We start from the raw sequence: 19,758 nt of genomic DNA, 5'->3' as shown, positions 1-19,758 counted from the left end.
CAAAACATTATCATTACCACAAAATTATTTTGTGATCTGAGCATGATTCCGGGGGCCGGCCTTTGTCCAAGCCTGAAGTAAAGGGTCTGAATACTTATGTAAACGTTTTTTTTTCTGTTTTAAATGTTTTTACGAATTTGTAAAATTATCAAAACTGTTTTTGCTTTGCCATGATGGGGTATTGTGTGTAGATTGATGAGGAAAAAAACTATTTCATCCATTTTCCAATCAGGCTGTAACTTGTAACTTTCCGAATGCACTGTATATCATTTTTGAACAATACATTTACTGTATTTGGATCACCAGGCTTCTCTTGTTCTGTTAACATTGTGAAAGCCTATTTGGTAAACATCTAAGCTTAGTTGGATATCATCGTATATATCTGTACTATGATCAATTGACCATAATGATTTTGCTTAGTGCAAAACCCATCCTAATAACATGTATCCAACATGTGTATTGATTGTTTAAAAAATAAATAAAGTAGTAAAACTCCATATAATACATTTGTTTTTAATTAGAATACCACATACTAGTACTTTCAGCAAGCACATTCACAATACACCACGGTCCAGTAACATATGATCAGCTCAGCGGTCTCAAATGGTTAGCAACAACTTGACCTCCCAACACAAACAAAATTTGTTAACGATCCTTGATACTAAGTCAGAGTTCCAGATAGATCAGATTGGGTGGCCTTTTTATTGTATAAAGTTCTTTGGGTATAGTTTGAATAACTTTCCCTCCTGCGTGGGCTCAAATCCGTATTTCTCCAGCTGTTCCTTATCAAATGAGCCTTCCTCAAAGTCTTTCTGGATCTGCTGGGCCACAGCCTCGGAGAACAGACCCTCAGGGGTGACAGCGGGCTCCGTTCCAACCGGGGTGCGGTACGACACGTAGGGTTTGAGTCTGAATCCCTCCAAGTCAGGCACCACAAACTGGGGGATCATTGCCTGTATTGGAACAAATTTTCTGCTGGAGGTTAGTACTCCTGTTGGCTGTGCCCCTCTGCCTTTGTAGTGAGTCCTTGAGCCACGTTTGCTGGTGAATTCAGCCATACGATCAGCTCCTCTCACAATGCCCCGTCGAAGAGCATTCAATACACCCATCGCATCGAAGAGTTTTGGACTCAAACTGTTGGGCAAATCTGTATGGAGTCAATGAAATGGGTGAGATTACAATGGGTACTTTGGTAGCTAACAACAGTAAACATAGCTAACTCACTATTTCCTCACTGCTAGGAACCTACCTCTATCAGTTCTTTCACATTCGTTTCAATCAAGTAAAATGAGACTGGGATGAAGAAACAGATTAAAATAAGCATTTGAACTATTGACCGTTTGAAACCCCTGTGTGAAAATGTGAGTCAAACTGTTGGAAGATAGATAACATATATTTTTATTTACAATGATGGCTACCAAAAGGCAAAAACGACTCCTGCGGGGACGGGATGAAAATATTTTTAAATAAAAATATTGGACAACACACACACATCACGATGAGACACACACCACAACACTACATAAACTAGTATAGTGTAGATAATCATTGTACCAGTTAAACCGCTGTGAAATATAGTTTCCATAACCAAAAACATTGTTGTTTTAGCTGTTTGAAGCTGGTGTACAAAGGTAAAAGAGCAAACACAAAACTTAACGGTAGCATAGAAATACTGAACATAGAACAGCTTTACCGCTTCTTAGACTTGCTTTCAAGTAGAATGATTTATCTAAAACTAAAATGTCTATGCAGATTTGACCAGGTCGACCGAAAAGTTACATATTGCCACTAATTGAAATAGTGTAGAATTACATTAATTCCTATGGAGTCAACATGGGCTTCTTCTGGAGAGTGCCAATACGGTAGTTTCAAAGCCTGTCACTGGCCAATATATAGCATTAACAAGCCAGGGTTTATACACAATATTATTGTAAACATGACACTTATCAAACACGTTCCATATTGTAATTGTTGCTACCTGAAGACATATTCATTGCGAAAAACGTATTGAGCATTGTTGTCTACGCATAGCTTTGTTGGTAGCTGTTGTTAGCTAGCTAAGGTTATTTAGCTTGGTTTTGGACCAATGTGTTTTGCTAGCACTACAGTAGTTCGCTAGCTAGCAAAACACATGGGTCAACGACACTTTGACTCTCCGTTTCTAAATAGCTGTACGGTCATTGTGGAAGTAGAAAGCAAGATAAGCACTACATGGCGATTAATATAACTTTAGCGATAATATGTGTCAAATCTATAGCTACACTCACCTTGAACAGCGCCAACAGCAAGATAGACACATTCGAAGAGCCCGACGTCAGAATAAAACGTTTTGCGATTGGTTTGATTCAGTCAGTGGTAGCCAATTGTAATTCCAGATACTGGCAGCGAGTCATCGGGGAGAGAAAGACATGCATGTGTACATAAAACTTTGACAGTGGAGATAGTGGAACGTTAGGTAATACGAGCCAGTAAGTATATTATTGTAGCTAATATTTTCATTTAACCTTGTAGTGCAGTGTAATAATTTGTGTTTATTTGACTGCATGGCTGCAGACGGGGGTGTCAATGGGCATTGGGCAAGTCAGAATAACGGGACTTTGTCTGTTTGCCTGTCAGCCCATTTAGATCTATGTGACAGTGATACAAATCTGGCCATATAACCGTCGACTGCCTGAACCTATGAGCACCAATTTAATAACTGTGATTAAACGTAACTAATTGGAAATGTGTTCGTATTCTTCCATATTTAGGTCGTAGATACATTATAGCTATTTAAGGCAAGGGCGACGTTAGTAGAATGTCATACCTGTGCGAATTGACTGTGTGTCTGTCCGTGATGGGTTTGTTTATCAATATAAGGGCACAGTTAGAGGAAAATACCATACATCCAGATCTTGAAATCAAGCCGGCCATGCACCTGCTCAGTATTTAATGATCTAGGCTAGATCAGGCAAATTTGATATACTCAGGAAACTAGGCCCTATTTGATTCCTGTCATGAACAATCTGTTTACTGGGGTGTGTATGAACTTATATCTGTGCGAGATGTCTCTAACGCACACATACAGGTTCAGGGTGTGTAGTGTAGTAGCCTAGACTTTCTACTTGCTTGTGGGTGAGTCTATTCAAGTATGCGTGTGCAGTGGCCAGTGGGTGTCTCTGGTTACAGAGTGCAGACCAGGTGCAGACAGACACACTGGCAGTACACTCTGTGACTACAGTCTGTGAGTGATCCAGTGTTCTCATTTGTAATATTTATTTATTCTCATTTGTGTCTGTTTTGTTAGGGGATGTTTTGGCATATTGGTTTTAGGGTTTCAAGAATTCACATAGTGCTCCTTTTGATTAGGCCTATCAGTGTGTGGAATGATTAGGACATTGCCCTCTGGTTCCATTTCTCAAACCGTGTGAAGAATACTTTATTTTATTTTTTACAGTCTCTTCCACTCTGACTTGGAAAATGCATGTACACTGTTTGCCTTTTTTTGACTAGGAATGGATGACAAGCTGGATGACAAAGATGAGGACAGCTGCAGTATATACCCGGTAATAAAACCAGTTCTAAGTCTCCCACCAATTCAATAGGTCTACTACCACAGTGTCCGATTCCATTTCTCCATCTAGGCTTAACCTTCTTGATGCCCGGTCATAAATAGACATCTGTTGAATGTTGGTTTCCTGCTTGTTTTGTAGAGCCTGGTGCCACTTGGCAGTGAAATTAAGGCCAGGATGCAACATTGGATGGAGGACAGAACAGAGACTGCTATGCCATTGCCATTGGTAGGTAGCTACCCAGCACTCTCCTCTCCAGCACTGACTCTGTGAACAGTGCTGTTGTGACTGTTCTTAGATCACCATGCCAGCAGCCCACTGAGGCTGCATCCAAAATGGCACTCTATTCCCTATAAAGTATAGGTCTACTAAGGCTCTGGTCCAAAGCAGTGCATTATATAGGGAATAGGGTGCCATTTGGGATGAACTCCTAGCCAATATATTAGATGTCATTGTGGCTGTGGTTTGGTCCACGTCTAATAATCATCTTCTTTTGCCCTCCCAGTGGACTGGTGTGCTGGTCGTAGCTGTACTGACTGTGTTGGCAGTGTCTCTCATCGGCATGGTTGTGTTTTTATTCTACAGAAGATACAAACAGTACAGTCAGTACTTCCTGCCTCCATTCTCTCATAAATTAAGAACTATTTGATTTATTTGTTTGTATTTATTTAGAATCAGTTGGTGTACCGACCTACCTTTATCTATAAAATACTAATAATAATAATATATACAGGCAAATATTTCAAACCAGTAAAATAGTGAACATTGTTCAAGTTCGTCAAGTTGTAATAAAACAAAGAAAGTAATTTAGCTTTAATAGCCATATAGGCCTATGTGTCATGACAGTATGTGCTGTATGTTTTTTTTTCAGAGGAGCAGCAGCCTCACTATCGCTTCAGGAAAAGAGACAAAGTTATGTTTTATGGCAGAAAGATCATGAGAAAGGTCAGTCCCACACCATCAGGCAATCCCTCGCACATTTTGTCTAGCGTGTCTCCCATAATTGTTTTGTGTAATTTTCAATATAAATTGCACATAGAGACAGTAAATTACCTGTATGTTAGGCTCTACTGTAGCCTCGTCAAGCAGACCGACCACTGGTTAAGCAGACCGACCACTGGTCAAGCAGACTGACCAGGTTTCACTGACCACTGGTTAAGCAGACTGACCAGGTTTCATTTCACTTCACTCGTTAGAATGTGAGCTATCACGAGATCAGGCTGGTTGCACTAGGCTAGCTATACTGAATTGATTTCAATTAAAACATCTCTCCCTGTTTTTTACCGTACCAGGTGCAGACCTTGTCCTCTACCTCAACCCCTACCTCTACCTCTGAGTCACAGAAGCAGCGAATCAGGAAGAGAACTAAAGTCCTGTCTATAGCGCGAAAGTGAGTCATGACTACACTGTATTCCGATGATACCTGTAGTGATAACCTCTCTTTTTCTGATGGTGAACAGTTTGTACGAGTTTTGTATGTTTTAAGGATACATTTAAACACCACCCTAACACTTTGTGTCCCAGAATACTGCGCATTAGGAGGGAGCCCCCCACCCTGGTGGCTAAGGAGCCCCCTCCCTCTTTGCTGGAGGCTGACCTCACAGAGTTTGACGTGCAGAACTCTCACCTGCCCTCTGAGGTGCTCTACATGCTTAAGAACGTCAGGTAAGGGAACCGTAAACACCCAGAATAGGGACACTCAAATATGGACCTCCAGTCTAGTTCCACTGATGATTTTTCATTCTTACCCTTTAGTAAGGGACTGATTTAGACCCAGGATACCTGGTGAGTGCAATTAACTACCAGGTAAAAACTAAAACCAGAAGTGTAACTGGACCCGAGGTTCAGATTTGAGTGTCCCTCACCTAGACTGAGTAAATGATAGGTTGTCATGTTGTAAGGCGCTGCATTACCAACAGTTGTTTTAGCAAGCCCTATAAATGATAACCCCTGTGTAATCCATCCCACTATTGTCTGTGTGCTGTGTCCAGGGTCCTGGGCCACTTTGAGAAGCCTCTGTTCCTGGAGCTGTGCCGTCACATGGTGTTTGTGCAGCTCCACGAGATGGAGACACTCTTTCGTCCAGGGGACATCGACGACAGCATCTACGTGGTGCAAGACGGCCGTCTGGAGCTCTGCATACGTGAGAGTGTAAGATCCCTACATGCTATATCTATCTGTTGCTGAAGCAACCTCATCATGAATAGGAAAATGAAGAAGGCCCGCACTCAGATAGAAAGGAAATTGTTTTCCATCTTTGACAAAAGTTTTGCCCAAAAGATCATCAGGGGACGTGGTCTCACCCGTTACGCTGGATTTACAACTACTTGTATTATGTACTTAAAGTTTGATAGTCAAATGCAAGTAAGATGTATTTTGTTGTTACAGGATGGGACAGATGTGGTGGTAAAGGAGGTGTTTCCAGGAGACAGTGTCCACAGTCTGCTCAGTATCCTGGATGTCATCACTGTACGTTACGCTTTCCACTCTCATTTACCCTCTGATTCAGCTAGCGCGTGTTTATGTATCCACTGCACTCTGATAAGTACCTAAGACACAGGAGGCTGGTGAGGGGCGGACGATTTGTAGTAATGGCTGGAATGGAAAACCATGTGTTTGAGACCATTCCATTCCAGCCATTACAATGAGCCTGTCCTCCGATTTAAAGTGAGACCAGCCACCACTTCTCGTCCTCTACCCCCCTATGCATTCTAGGGTCACTCAGCCCCCTACAAGACTGTATCTGCCAGAGCTGCAACCCCTTCTACCATACTGCGTCTTCCAGCTGCTGCCTTCCACTCTGTGTTTGAGAAATACCCAGAGACCCTGGTCCGTGTTATCCAGGTACTGTTACTATCAGTGACAGACTGACCTAGGATACATCCCAAATGGTGCACTATTCCCTGTACAGTGCCTATAGAAAGTCTAGACCCCCTTGATCTTCTTCTCTTCACATTTTGCTGCCTTAAAATGTTATCTAAAAATGTATTAAATTAGATTTTTTCCCTACAGATCTACACAACTTACTCCACATGTTCAAAGTGAAAGTAATACAATTTAAAAAAACGGAAATAGCATAATTGATAAACCGCCCCCCTGAGTTAATACTTGGTGGAAAAACCTTAAGCAGCCATTACAGCTGTGAATCATTTGGAATAAGATTTTACCAACTTTGCACAACTCTTAGGGCAACATATATCCATTGTTTTTGTCGAAATTGCTGAAGCTCATAATATTTGGTTGGGAATCACTGATGGACCTTGTCTCTGATTTTTTATTTAAGCAGATTTAATTCAGGACTGAGACTAAATCACTCAACACCTCTTGGAAAGCCATTCTGGCGTGTATTTTTTGCATTCAAATTTGTGTTATTGTCTCACTGGAAAAAAAAACTCTATCCCAAAGTTAGGTTTTCAGAAGACTGGGGCAGGTTTTCTCCTTTCATATTTATTTTGATCCTGACAACTCCCCAGTCCCTGCCCATGACAAGCATACCCATAACATGTTGCTGCCACCACCACAATATTGGATTTGACCCAACCTTGTAGTTTTAAATTTAAGCCAAAAAGTTAATTTATTTGCCATGTTGTCTTGCAGTAGGTTGTGTAGATCTGTAGGAAAGAAATCTGTTTTAATCATTTTTTAGATTGAATTTTAAGGCAGCAAAATGTGCAAAAAGTTCAAGGGGGTGTAGACTTTCTATAAGCACTGTAAAGTGCACAACTTTTGACCAGGGCCCATATAGTTCTGGTCAAGAGTAATGTACTAAAAAGGGAATAGAGTGCCATTTGGGATGTGGTCTGTACCCAGGGAAATCAGCCATTATATAATATCACTCAAATACTGGAGATCACACCTCCTGCCTGGTTTGTAGGCAACTATGACATTATTCTGTAGTTACACAGCTAAACCCAAAAAACTAAATCACTGAGGATTTTGTATTTTCAGACATTTTCAGGGTTCTGCTCTCTTTACTAAAACAGTGGAGTCATTTGTTGCTTTTTTGTTATTGTCCTTTCTAGATCATCATGGTACGCCTGCAGAGAGTCACCTTCCTGGCCCTTCACAACTACCTAGGCCTTACCACAGAGCTCTTCAATGCAGTATGACACACATACACACACACACACACGACTGGGTATTTAATCTTTGAAGGGGATGTATACTCCTGATAGTTCTGTGTGTGTGTTCCATGTGTGTTGTTCAGGAGAGACAGGCGGTCCCCCTTGTGGCTGTACACAGTGTGATAGGTGAAGCCAACCCGAACAGGGGTCGAGACAGACATCAATCTCGATCTGATGAGTCTGGCCATGAGAAGGGGCCCAGCGACACAGGTCAGTTATTATGGGATGGTCATCTCACTGGTAAATGCCAGCATAGAAACCAATGTTAATTCTAGCTTTGGTTTTGCGTACGGCTCCAAACATTCCGGTAACTTTCCCCCCAAAAAACAAATCCCATTTGGAAGATTCCTGGAATCAGGAGGGAATTAACAGGATGTCTGGGAATCCTCCAAGTGGGGTTTCTGGAAAACCTGGCAATTTGGGGAAAGTTACTGGAAATGTGCAACCCTAGTCTGCATTATGTCTGGATTACATTTGGATTACCATATCATGAAAATATGAATCCAGATGGATAAGTGTGGAGGTTGTTATGTTATGTCACTATGAAGAATGGTGGCTTGCTGGAAAGCAGGACATACTCATGGCATAGCTGTATGGTGTTGTTTCAGAAATTGGAGAGAGGAAGTCCTGTCTTTCAAATAGCAGCCCAACCACTAAAGGAAAAAGGTCTCGCTCCCAGTCCACTCCTCTGGCAGTGTCAAGTAAGCATACATTACCACACACACACACACACACACACACACACACACACTGGTCAGACCACATAGTAGTGACCTGTACTGTAAATCTTAAGATATTGTTGAGGAATTGCACTTACAAACAATCTTCTTTTTTTTTAGTGTTTTGTGAATCCGGCCCTGTACTGTACAAACCCTGGTCCGTGTGTCTGAATGCTTTTTGTCTCTCTCCTCACACTCTTTGAGGTGCCACATCGGCTGACCTCAACATGGCATATCAGCGAGCCAGAATAACAGAAGAAGCAGCTAAAGCAGACACACCACCACCAAGTCCCCAGGTCCCACACAAGGTCTGTGATGCACTGCAGATTTACCAGACACATGTCAGTGTAACAACTTCCATAAGATACATAGGCAGAGACATTCCTAGTTATGTCTCTGACTCTCTCTCTGACTCTTCCTCTCTCAATTCAGTTCAATTCAAAGGGATTTATTGGTATGGTAAAATATGTTTACATTGCCGAAGCAAGTGAAATTGACAATTAAACAAAAGGGAAATGAACAAGGGAAATTAATTAATCAGAAATGAACAGTAAACATTAAACTCACAAAAGTTAAAAAAATAATATAGACATTTCAAACATTATATTATTGGCTATGTAACACTGTTGTAACAATAAATAAGGAGATACGTACAGTTGATTTATTTATAGGTCACAAATCTTGCTGCTATGGTGGCACACTGTGGAATTTCACATAATAGATATGGGGGTTTATCAATATTGGATTTGTTTTCAAATTCTTTGTGGGTCTGTGTAATCTGAGGGAAATATGTGTGCCTAATCTGGTCATACATTTGACAGGAGGTTAGGAAGTGCAGCTCAGTTTCCACGTCATTTTGTGGGCAGTGGGCACATAGGCAGACTTGGCTCTCAAGAGAAGATGCATGGCAGCCTCTCTCAATAGCAAGGCCATACTCACCCCGCTCCCCTTTCTCCCTTTCATTCATCAGTCCATTCTGAAGAAGAGTGTGACCATGGTGCACACTCCCTCTGCTGTGTTTCACTACTCTGAGGCTGGAGGAGGTCAGTCAGGTCACATCCACCACAGCAAGGTCAACGCCATCTTCCAGGCTGCCAAGAAGGACCTGCAGCGCCTCATACAACTACAGGTACTGGATGGCTCTCTCTGGGTCTCCGTATAAACTAGAACACATCCAGCGGGCTGGCCCCGGAGAGCCAATGTATGTGCAGGCTTTTGTTCCAGTCCAGAACTAACACCTGATTCAACTAATCACAGTCCAAATGGAAGACTATTTATTCTTCATCAAAGAGCTGGGCTGGAACAGAAGCTGCACACACTGCAGGAGTTTGGACATTCCTGACATATTTTCTGACCCTCTTCTTACCTCCCTATCTCTCTCCCACTTTCTGTCAGGACCCCAGTCTGCTGGAGGGCAGGGTGACTCTGCGTCAGGTCAAAGCTGGCTGTGTGTTGAACAGCCAGGGGGACCAGGTCAGTCAGTCTGTCTGCATGCTGCCTGGTAGTGGTAGACATAGCCTTTAGCCCTGGGGCTAAAGCTCACCTCAGTAAAACATCTGCTTCTTCTCTGTCAGCAGCACGGACAGAAACGGTCAACGTCATTTGTCATTTTGCGTCATTTTATAAGTGGTTCATTTATGTGTGTCAAAAGGCACTATTCCCTATAGGGTGGACTACTTCTGACCAGGGCTCTAGTCAAAAGTAGTGCACTATATGGAGAATAGGGTGTCATTTGGGACTCGCTCATTGACATTATGTATAGCTCCCTGTGTCGTCTGTTCCCTCTGGTAGGATGCAAGTGTGCAGTTTGTGATCTCGGGGGCGCTCCATGTGTACCAGCGGACGATCGACCGCGAGGAGGACACCCTGCTGTTTCTGACTCACCCAGGGGAGATGGTGGGTCATCTGGCCGTGCTGACTGGTGAACCCCTCATCTTCAGCGTCCGAGCACACAGGGACTGCACCTTCCTGTCTATCTCTAAAGCTGCCTTCTATGAGTATGCCATTTTCCTTGTGTATAGACACAGACACACAGATGCAGGCACAGAGACACACACACGCACACACACTCGATGTCTGATGACAGTATTGTTACTGTAATTCTCATATTTGTCCCAGACCCTGTTGTCCCACACCCTGTTGGTGTGCATGTTTTTGTGCACAGTAGTTGCTGTCTGAATATGTGAATGTGGGTCTATGTAGGATCATGCGCGAAGAGCCAAGGGTGGTGCTGAATGTGGCTCACACCGTGGTGAAGAGGGTGTCAGGCTTCGTCAGGCAGATAGACTTTGCTCTGGACTGGATGGCTGTGGAGGCTGGCCGCACTGTCTACAGGTACCTGCTGAATAGCATAGAAGTACATATAGAACACTAGAATGGACATAGGCATCCTAGCAACATGACAACAAAAACATCCATCTTGGTCAGGGAATTATAGGATCTCTATGCTGAATGGTCTCATTTCCTCTATCTCCCTCAAATTTGAATCTGGACCTCGAAACCAGTTCCAATGCTTTTTTTATTTGTATTCTTCCCCGCTGATGAGGGACTGATTTAGACCTGAGACTTCAGGTGGATGCAATGAATTATCAGGTAGAACAGAAAACCAGCAGGCTCTGGACCTCATAGGGTCAGAGTTGAATAGTCTGGTCTATCTGTTTCTCTGTCTAACTGCTGCATCCAACCGTTCCTAGGCAGGGAGACAAGTCGGACAGCACCTTCATCGTCCTCAGTGGCCGCCTGCGCTCTGTCATCGCAAAGGATGATGGGAAGAAGGAGTTGGCCGGAGAGTATGGTCGCGGTGACCTCATAGGGGTGGTGAGTGCTCTATAATCCCATATTCTTTATGGTTGATGTATTTAACTTTAGCCTGGTCCCAGACCTGTTTGTGCTATCATGTCAATTAACTGTTATTCATAGAACTTGTGTGGTGTCCTCAGGTGGAGGCCCTGACCCACATGAACCGAGCCACTACAGTGCACGCCATCAGGGACTCTGAGCTAGCCAAGCTGCCTGAGGGGGCCCTCAGCTCCATCAAAAGGAGGTATCCGCAGGTAGTGACCAGACTCATCCATCTGCTGGGACAGAAGATCCTTGGAAATATGCAGCAGGTTCACGGACCCTTGGCAGGTTAGTGTACACTCCCGTTCAAAAGATTGGGGTCACTTGGAAATGTCCTTGTTTTGGAAAGAAAATCTTTTTTTTTGTCCAGTTTGCACAGTTCTGTGAAGGGAGTAGTACACAGCGTTTTACAAGATCTTCAGTTTCTTGGCAATTTCTCGCATGAAATAGCCTTTATTTCTCAGAACAAAAATAGACTGGCGAGTTTCAGAAGAAAGGTCTTTGTTTCTGGCCATTTTGAGCCTCTAATCGAACCCACAAACGCTGATGCTCCAGATACTTAACTAGTCTACAGAAGGACAATTTTATCGCTTCTTTAATCAGAACAACAGTTTTCAGCTGTGCTAACATAATTGAAAAAGGGTTTTCTAATAATCAATTAGCCTTTAAAAATTATAAACTTGGATTAGCTAACACAACGTGCCATTGGAACACAGGAGTGATGGTTGCTGATAATGGGCCTCCATAAAAATCAGCCATTTCCAGCTACAATAGTCATTTACAACATCAACAATGTCTACACTGTATTTCGGATCAATTTTAATGGACTTTAATGGACTTTTCTTGTTTCAAAAACAAGGACATTTCGAAGTGACCCAAATCTTTTGAACGGAGGTGTAGATTTAAAATGTATGTGTCAGGGGGATAGTGTGTGTGTGTTCTTGTATTCTGTCTGTGTCAACCACCCATGGTGTTTCAGCGATGCCTCTGTCTTCCTGCCTCTGTTGTAGCCCGTGGCCTGACGCTACAACCCCCCAGCAGTAAGTGGGATTCAGGGAGCCCGGCCTCTAACCTGTCCACTGTGACCATCCTGCCTGTGTCAGAGGAGGTGCCTCTTACAGCCTTCACACTGGAGCTGCAGCATGCACTCAGTGCCATTGGTACATATCATTACTACTAGTCCTGCTTCACCACTCCCGGTGACACAAACAGATGTCGTTGGACTAAAAAGTGAACTACGACTAATACTTTTTTTTCACTATAGCTTGCTGGTCTACATTCAGTATGTACTATTTTATTTCTGTTGGACTTTTAGGTCCCACCTTACTCTTGACCAGTGACATCATCAAACAGCGACTGGGTGCTGCCGCACTGGACAGGTAGGAATGACGTAATCATTTCAGGCATGCACGCTGTTGTCTGCGTTAGCATATTTGTGTCAAGATCAGCTGGTTGTCAGAGTTGAAGGAAACATTTGAAAGGATACACACATCTCAACCCTCTCCTCTGTAGTGTGCATGAGTACCGTCTGTCCAGCTGGCTGGGGCAGCAGGAGGACATCCACCGCATCGTTCTCTACCAATCAGACGATACCTTGACCCCCTGGACACAGCGCTGCATCCGCCAGGCCGACTGCATCATCATAGTGGGACTGGGAGAGGCCGAGCCGACCGTGGGCGAGGTATAAAATAAAAAAAATGCACACCAACACCTCTGCCTTTTTTCTTGAACCTTTATTTAATCCGGGAAGTCCCATTGAGGTCAGAATACCTCTTTTACAAGGGAGACCTGGCCAACAGGGGCAGCTCAATAAAAAACAACATATAGCTGTAGAACACTATCTGCCTAATGGGTTTTAGGAAAGTTGAGGGCTTACTTCGTTTAATGCAGTGTCTATGAAGTGGGATAACTGGCCTACTGAGTGTATGTGGGGATTAAGCTTCTTAATTAGCTTCGCTAGGATGAACCCCTATTAGTAAGACAGTTTATTAGGGGTTAAATGATTGAAGCTTAATGAGGAAGAAGAGAAACAAGGCTTGTCTCTTTCAGACTCTGCTGTCTGATTGACATGAAGGACAAATCTCAAATGACACCCAATCCCTCTTCTACAGTGCATTACTTATAGTGTGCCATTTGGGACTCACCCTTAATTTAGGCCTCCTCCACTGTGGGTGTGACACTGTTGTCCCTTTGCTGTGGCCTCTGTCCCCTAGTTGGAGCGGATGCTGGAGGGCAGTGCCGTGCGGGCCCAGAAGCAGCTGATCCTGCTGCACAGGGAGGACGGTCCCCCGCCTCAGGGCACTGTGGAGTGGCTCAACATGAGGAGCTGGATCTCCAGACACCTGCACCTCTCCTGTCCACACAGGGTCTTCTCCAAGAGGAGCCTGCCTAAACTGGTACCCTATATACACACACATACGCAGGCACGCACACACGCGCAGGCAGGAACAGAGACAGGCACGCACACACACGCAGGCAGGAAGGCACACATACATACACATACCCCCTGTCCTGCCCAAATGTGGTATTTTCCAGTAGTAGCCTGTCCATGCTAGTACACACACACACCTCAGCCAGAATAGTCATAGCTCCTCTCACTGACTAGACAGTATTCAACCTACCTTTTCAATCTTGGCTTTTGACCTGCAGCTTGGTTCACTCTGCCTCAAAGCTCGTATGATGCACGTCTCAGAAGGAAGCTTTTAGATAACATTACTGAGCTTTCCGAAAACAATCTTGACCTAGGCTGCTTCCCAAATGGCACCCTATTTATTATATAATGTATAGCTCTCTGGTCAAAAGTAGTGCACTAGGGAATAGGGTGCCAATTGAGACGAATCACACATTTGCTGACTCTTCCCCTCTACCTCTGTTCCTGTGGTGCTGTGCTCCTGTGGTCCTGCTGTGGTTGTCCTCAGAGAGAGATGTACCAGCGTGTGTTCCAGAAGCCTCCAGACCGCCACTCTGACTTCAGCCGTCTGGCCAGAGTCCTGACAGGCAACACCATCGCCCTGGTGCTGGGGGGAGGGGGTGCAAGGTGCTGCTAATCTCTTTCCAGACCCCACACTCCAATGTAACATGCTGCACTATCAGTAGGACCTTTTTAGCGGATTAGATCTGGCATCTGCAGTCGTCACATTACGATTTTTACGCCGCAGATTTTTACAACTGCAATTATTCAAACATTCTTTTAGGATTATAGTCCCTGGTTATGGTTTTCCTGTTTTTTGCCCAACTTTAAATAATTTTCATATTTCTAGTATAGAGAGTGTGTGGCTGTTTTGTGTCCTTGTTCTCTCTGGATGCCTCTCCTCTGTCTACCTTGCTATGAGGCCTCTGTCTACCTTGCTATGAGGCCTCTGTCTACCTTGCTATGAGGCCTCTTGTCTTTCGATAATGGCTTTTCTGTCTTTCTTTTCTGCTTTCTGTTCTTGTTCCCTTTTGCTATGGCATGTCCAGGAGCTGGGTCACGGTGGGTATATTCTCTAGTCCCGTCAACACTGCTCCCTCTGACTGTCCACTAAAACGCTTCCTTAGGCTAAATGTCCCCTCTCTTATACTCACACACCGACTGTGCTTTATTGTCCAGTGTCATGTTTTGGACTCTGTGTAACCTACCTGTGGTCCGTGTCCCTCCAGGGGTTGCTGTCAGGTTGGCATCCTGCGGGCGCTGAATGAGGCGGGCATCCCTGTGGACATGGTGGGCGGCACCTCCATCGGCTCCCTGATGGGGGCGCTGTACGCTGAGGAGAAGAGCAACAGCCGTATGAGGGTCCGCGCTCGCGAGTGGGCCATGGTGAGAAGATACAGGACGGCCGAAGCTGGGCTGCATAAGAGGATGTTGTCCTTATCCCAAATGGTACCCTATTCCATATGTAGTGCACTACTTTTGACCAGGGCACTAGTCAGAAGTAACGCACTAAATAGGGAATAGGGTTTAAAGACGTAGACGTTGTCTTTGGCTCCAGAGAAGTTGATTGTAAGGTATCTCTCCACCTCTCTCCAACACCAGGACATGAGGTCCATCTTCAAGAAGGTGTTCGACCTGACGTACCCGGTGACCTCCATGTTCTCTGGGGCCTCCTTTAACAACAGCGTCAGCGCTGTATTTAAGGGCAAACAGATTGAGGTGAGAGGATCCCATTACGAATAGTGATGGTTTTAATTAGGCCTGAGTGATCAGTTTAAAAATCCGGATTATTTATTCATCCCTAGATTTGACCAATACTTATGACTGCTGACTTATGACATCCATTCAACATGATCTCGACAATACCGGGTCAGCTCATAGTTTATTTTCATCAGCTAAACATTTCTTCTCCTCTCTCTCTTTCCCCCGCGTGCTACTCTCCTAGGACCTGTGGATCCCCTACTTCAACATCACCACAGATATCACTGCTTCATCCATGAGGGTTCACACTGACGGTCTGTCTGGCTTTATTCTCAATGTCGAAAATGGCACCCTATTCCATATATATATATATAGTGTACTACTTTTGACCAGGGTTCCGTAGGGCTCAGGTTTAAAACTAGTGTACTGTATAGGGAAAAGGAGGCCATTTGATACAGGTCAAAAGTAGTCCACTATGTAGGGAATACGTTGCCATTTGGGACCTTTGACTCTGTTGAGGTATTGAACCTCGGCATGCCCTCCTCTTGTAGGTTCCCTATGGAGGTATGTGCGTGCCAGCATGTCACTGTCTGGGTACCTGCCACCCCTCTGTGATCCCAAAGACGGACACTTACTCATGGACGGTGGCTACATCAATAACCTACCTGGTCAGTATGTATATGCCATGTCTCAAACAACTATAAAACATGACGTTAAAAGTCAGCATACATGTCTAGTTATACTGTACAAGTTAGAGACATTACCTTGCATGTGATGTACACAGTAGATGCCATGGCAATTGGTCAGTGTTTGTCACTCTCTCTATCTCTCTCTCTCACCTTCACTTTATATATATAATATATATATATATATATATATATATATATATATATATATATATATATATATATATATATATATATATATATATTTATATTATATAGCTGATGTAGCTCGCTCCATGGGAGCCAAAGTAGTAATAGCCATCGATGTGGGCAGCCAGGACGAGACTAACCTCACCAACTACGGTGACTCACTGTCTGGCTGGTGGCTGCTATGGAAACGCTTCAACCCCCTGGCAAAGAAAGTCCAGGTGAGTCAGGAGGATGTAAAAAAAAACATGCTCACAACCTAGAATACATCATTTAGTTCACTAGGATTAATATCTGCTGATCACAACGGATCTATCTAGCCTGTTTTAGAGTGCTCCAACTCCTGTTGACAATATTAGTCCTTTTTGGATGCTTTTCCTGGGTAAGCCCTATTGTTGTTGAGGACAACCTGCTACTCTCCTTTGTTTGCTGAGGCACGGAGGCCTACCTGAACTCAGGTCTATTTCTGTATTCTTCTAATCCTCTATAAGGTCCTGAACATGGCTGAGATCCAGACCAGGCTTGCGTATGTGTGCTGCGTTCGTCAGCTGGAGTTAGTTAAAGACAGCGAGTACTGCGAGTACATCCGGCCGCCCATTGATCACTACGGCACCTTAGAGTTTGGCAAGTTCGATGAGATCGCCGTGAGTAGCCCTCTTTTTCTCACTGAGTGCGTCCCAAATGATACCCTATATGGTGCACTGCTTTTGACCACAGCCCGTAAAGTAGTGCACTATATAGAGAAAAGGGTGCCATTGGGGACTCAGACACTGTCTCCATGGCTCTCCATCTGTCTTGTCTCATCATAATCTCACCTAATCCTCCCCCCCCCCCCCCCCCCCCCCCCCCCTTCTCCCTCTGTCTCTCGCTCTCTCTGTCTCAGGAAGTGGGCTACCAGCACTGTAAGACAGTGTTTGACATGTGGAGTCGTAGTGGGGTTGTGGACAAGATGATGAAAGACAGACATCAAGAGGAATTTCATAACACGAAGAGCGGCAATGTGAGATAGCTAGTTACACAGACCGGTTCTCAACTGCACCACACCTTGTTTCTATTTCAGATGTTGCAGCAGCTATTCCAATCCCACTTCAGACTTGGTTGCACATCTCATTGGTTCAGGATTTTTTTTAACATGTTTTTTTGTGTGTCGTTTTTGACTGATTGCTTCCAATACTAGCAGTTATGTTTATAGTTGCCAATAAATGTTCCTTTAGACTGTTCACTGGCGTTTGTGTGTGTGTGTGTGTGTGTGTGTGTGTGTGTGTGTGTGTGTGTGTGTGTGTGTGTGTGTGTGTTTTCAGGTGGTCACGTGTCCCAATGCCTCCTTCACTGACCTGGCAGAGATTGTCTCTCGAATTGAGCCTGTCAAACCAGTCCTGGTGGAAGGTGAGGGACACACACACACACACACACACTTCCTGTACCTATTTGGTTCCTGTGTTATTCTCTACACCTTCTCTGTCTTCCTTTCTCCCTCAGAGTTATCAGATGAATACCAAACAGACTATGATGAGGAGGCTATAGAGAGTGCTCTCTCTGACTTTGACATGTCTAATCCCAACAGTGGAGCGGAACACACAGAGGGGGAGGAGACTGCAGACACAGTATGTACAAGGTTGAAGTCCAAATGGCCCCCTATTCCCATTTGGGACGCACACATATACCCACTGAAGCAGGATCCAGGATTACCTTTAGGGAAATTATGCTAACTAGTAAATAAACAATATACCAAGGAATCTTCCAGAGATGAAAAAAAACAAAAGTCAAGAGATCAGTTTTACACAATCGATGTTGTGTTGTTTGATCTTCTACAGTAGACAGAGACCAGGCTGATTTAACTCTCTCCCTCTCTCTACCTCTCTCTACCTCTCTCTCCCTCTCTCTACCTCTCTCTCTCTTTCTCTCTCTCTACCTCTCTCTCTCTCTCTTTCTACCTCTCTCTCTCTCTTTCTACCTCTCTCTACCTCTCTCTCTCTCTTTCTACCTCTCTCTCTCTCTTTCTACCTCTCTCTCTCTCTTTCTACCTCTCTCTCTCTCTTTCTACCTCTCTTTCTCTCTTTCTACCTCTCTCTCTCTCTTTCTACCTCTCTCTCTCTCTTTCTACCTCTCTCTCTCTCTTTCTACCTCTCTCTCTCTCTTTTTACCTCTCTCTCTCTCTTTTTACCTCTCTCTCTCTCTTTCTACCTCTCTCTCTTTCTACCTCTCTTTCTCTTTCTACCTCTCTTTCTCTTTCTACCTCTCTTTCTCTTTCTACCTCTCTTTCTCTTTCTACCTCTCTTTCTCTTTCTACCTCTCTTTCTCTTTCTACCTTTCTCTCTCTTTCTACGTCTCTCTTTCTACCTCTCTCTTTCTACCACTCTCTCTCTCTCTCTCTCTCTCTACCTCTCTCTACCTCTCTCTCTTTCTACCTCTCTCTCTCTTTCTACCTTTCTACCTTTCTACCTCACTCGCTCTCTCTCTCTTTCTACCTCCTCTCTCTCTCTCTCTCTCTCTCTCTCTCTCTCTCTCTCTCTCTCTCTCTCTCTCTCTCTCTCTCTCTCTCTCTCTCTCTCTCTCTCTCTCTCTCTCTCTCAGGATGAAGAGATTCAGATCAAGATCCGATGTCACCAAACCGCATGACCACCAAACCGTCAGACTGTGTTGATGATGCATCCGTCCAGTTAGCAGTGGTCCTCAATGCCAGTCTAGACTTTTCAAAATGCACTATTTTTAAACATTATTTTAGCAGATGCTCTACAGTATGTCCAAACATGAATGAAGGACAAATGTACACTTTGTCCTCTTTGACATCAAAAAGGATTTTCCCAATCAGGGAGCAGAGATTTATATTATATCAAATAATATCGTATCATATACACACCTAGAGGGGAGGTGTGGAATGTACAATGTGAATTGTGAGTTCATGTAGGGGAGCCAAAATAAGCACAAGTCATACAGTTCAAGTCGGAAGTTTACATACACTTAGGTTGGAGTCATTTAAAACTTGTTTTTCAACCACTCCACAAATTTATTGTAAACAAACTATAGTTTTTAGCCGGTTAGGGCATCTACTTTGTGCTAGAAACAATACACTTTTCCAACAATCGTGTACAGACAGATTATTTCACTTATAATTCAAGTATCACAATTCCAGTGGGTCAGAAACTGGTGTAACTGAGTCAGAAATGTAGGCCTCCTTGCTCGCACACGCTTTTTCAGTTCTGCCCACAAATGTTCTATGGGATTGAGGCCAGGGCTTTGTGATGGCCACTCCAATACCTTGACTCTGTTGTCCTTAAGCCATTTTGCCACAACTTTGGAAGTATACTTGGGGTCATTGTCCATTTGGAAAACCCATTTGCGACCAAGCTTTAACTTCCTGACTGATGTCTTGAGATGTTGCTTCAATATATCCACATAATTTTCCATTCTCATGATGCCATCTATATTGTGAAGTGCACCAGTCCCTCCTGCAGCAAAGCACCCCCACAACATGATGCTGCCACCCACGTGCTGCTTTACGGTTGGGATGGTGTTCTTTGGCTTGCAAGCCTCCCCCTT

The 19,758-nt window shown here is 44.0% G+C and overlaps 2 protein-coding genes across 3 annotated transcripts; one reads left to right on the top strand and one right to left on the bottom strand.

Annotated features, from left to right (window-relative positions):
* Positions 1–497: 497 nt before the first annotated feature.
* LOC110525918 (39S ribosomal protein L41, mitochondrial) lies at positions 498–2,030 on the bottom strand. Its single transcript, XM_021606432.2, has 2 exons — positions 1,979–2,030; positions 498–1,147 (listed from the first exon to the last, which is right to left on the bottom strand). Exons 1-2 carry the CDS (start codon positions 2,013–2,015, stop codon positions 702–704), a joined length of 483 nt encoding a protein of 160 aa, XP_021462107.2. The 5' UTR covers positions 2,016–2,030; the 3' UTR covers positions 498–701.
* Positions 2,031–2,260: 230 nt separating this feature from the next.
* pnpla7b (patatin-like phospholipase domain containing 7b) lies at positions 2,261–19,000 on the top strand. Of its 2 annotated transcripts, XM_036980074.1 has the most exons (35): positions 2,261–2,468; positions 3,493–3,545; positions 3,693–3,779; positions 4,057–4,153; positions 4,423–4,496; positions 4,844–4,941; positions 5,076–5,216; positions 5,543–5,702; positions 5,940–6,020; positions 6,267–6,395; positions 7,574–7,654; positions 7,759–7,885; positions 8,284–8,376; positions 8,599–8,702; positions 9,365–9,523; positions 9,790–9,867; positions 10,186–10,391; positions 10,597–10,728; positions 11,088–11,211; positions 11,334–11,523; positions 12,246–12,395; positions 12,551–12,614; positions 12,748–12,916; positions 13,449–13,631; positions 14,154–14,272; positions 14,875–15,031; positions 15,248–15,364; positions 15,591–15,660; positions 15,898–16,014; positions 16,291–16,439; positions 16,710–16,862; positions 17,102–17,218; positions 17,520–17,604; positions 17,698–17,822; positions 18,793–19,000. In XM_036980074.1, the coding sequence occupies exons 2-35, from the start codon at positions 3,495–3,497 to the stop codon at positions 18,835–18,837; spliced, it is 4,032 nt and encodes a 1,343-aa protein (XP_036835969.1). In that variant the 5' UTR covers positions 2,261–2,468; positions 3,493–3,494; the 3' UTR covers positions 18,838–19,000. The 2 variants fall into 2 exon arrangements, with proteins under 2 accessions (XP_036835969.1, XP_036835970.1); XM_036980075.1 differs by lacking the exons at positions 2,261–2,468; positions 4,057–4,153 and having other exon boundaries at positions 3,511–3,545.
* Positions 19,001–19,758: the final 758 nt, after the last annotated feature.

The sequence above is a fragment of the Oncorhynchus mykiss genome, chromosome 6, assembly GCF_013265735.2.
Source record: "Oncorhynchus mykiss isolate Arlee chromosome 6, USDA_OmykA_1.1, whole genome shotgun sequence".
Lineage (NCBI taxonomy): Eukaryota > Metazoa > Chordata > Actinopteri > Salmoniformes > Salmonidae > Oncorhynchus > Oncorhynchus mykiss.
This window is presented reverse-complemented; position numbering and strand designations above follow the sequence as displayed.

Bases quoted from the DNA above. Each gene is read 5' to 3' on its own strand.
- LOC110525918 (XM_021606432.2), bottom strand. From the start codon at position 2,015: ATGCTCAATACGTTTTTCGCAATGAATATGTCTTCAG. The intron at 1,148-1,978 runs GTAGCAACAATT...GACTCCATACAG, and splicing joins CGCAATGAATATGTCTTCAG to ATTTGCCCAACAGTTTGAGT.
- pnpla7b (XM_036980074.1), top strand. From the start codon at position 3,495: ATGGATGACAAGCTGGATGACAAAGATGAGGACAGCTGCAGTATATAC. The intron at 9,868-10,185 runs GTCAGTCAGTCT...TCCCTCTGGTAG, and splicing joins TGAACAGCCAGGGGGACCAG to GATGCAAGTGTGCAGTTTGT. The intron at 16,863-17,101 runs GTGAGTAGCCCT...TCTCTGTCTCAG, and splicing joins GCAAGTTCGATGAGATCGCC to GAAGTGGGCTACCAGCACTG.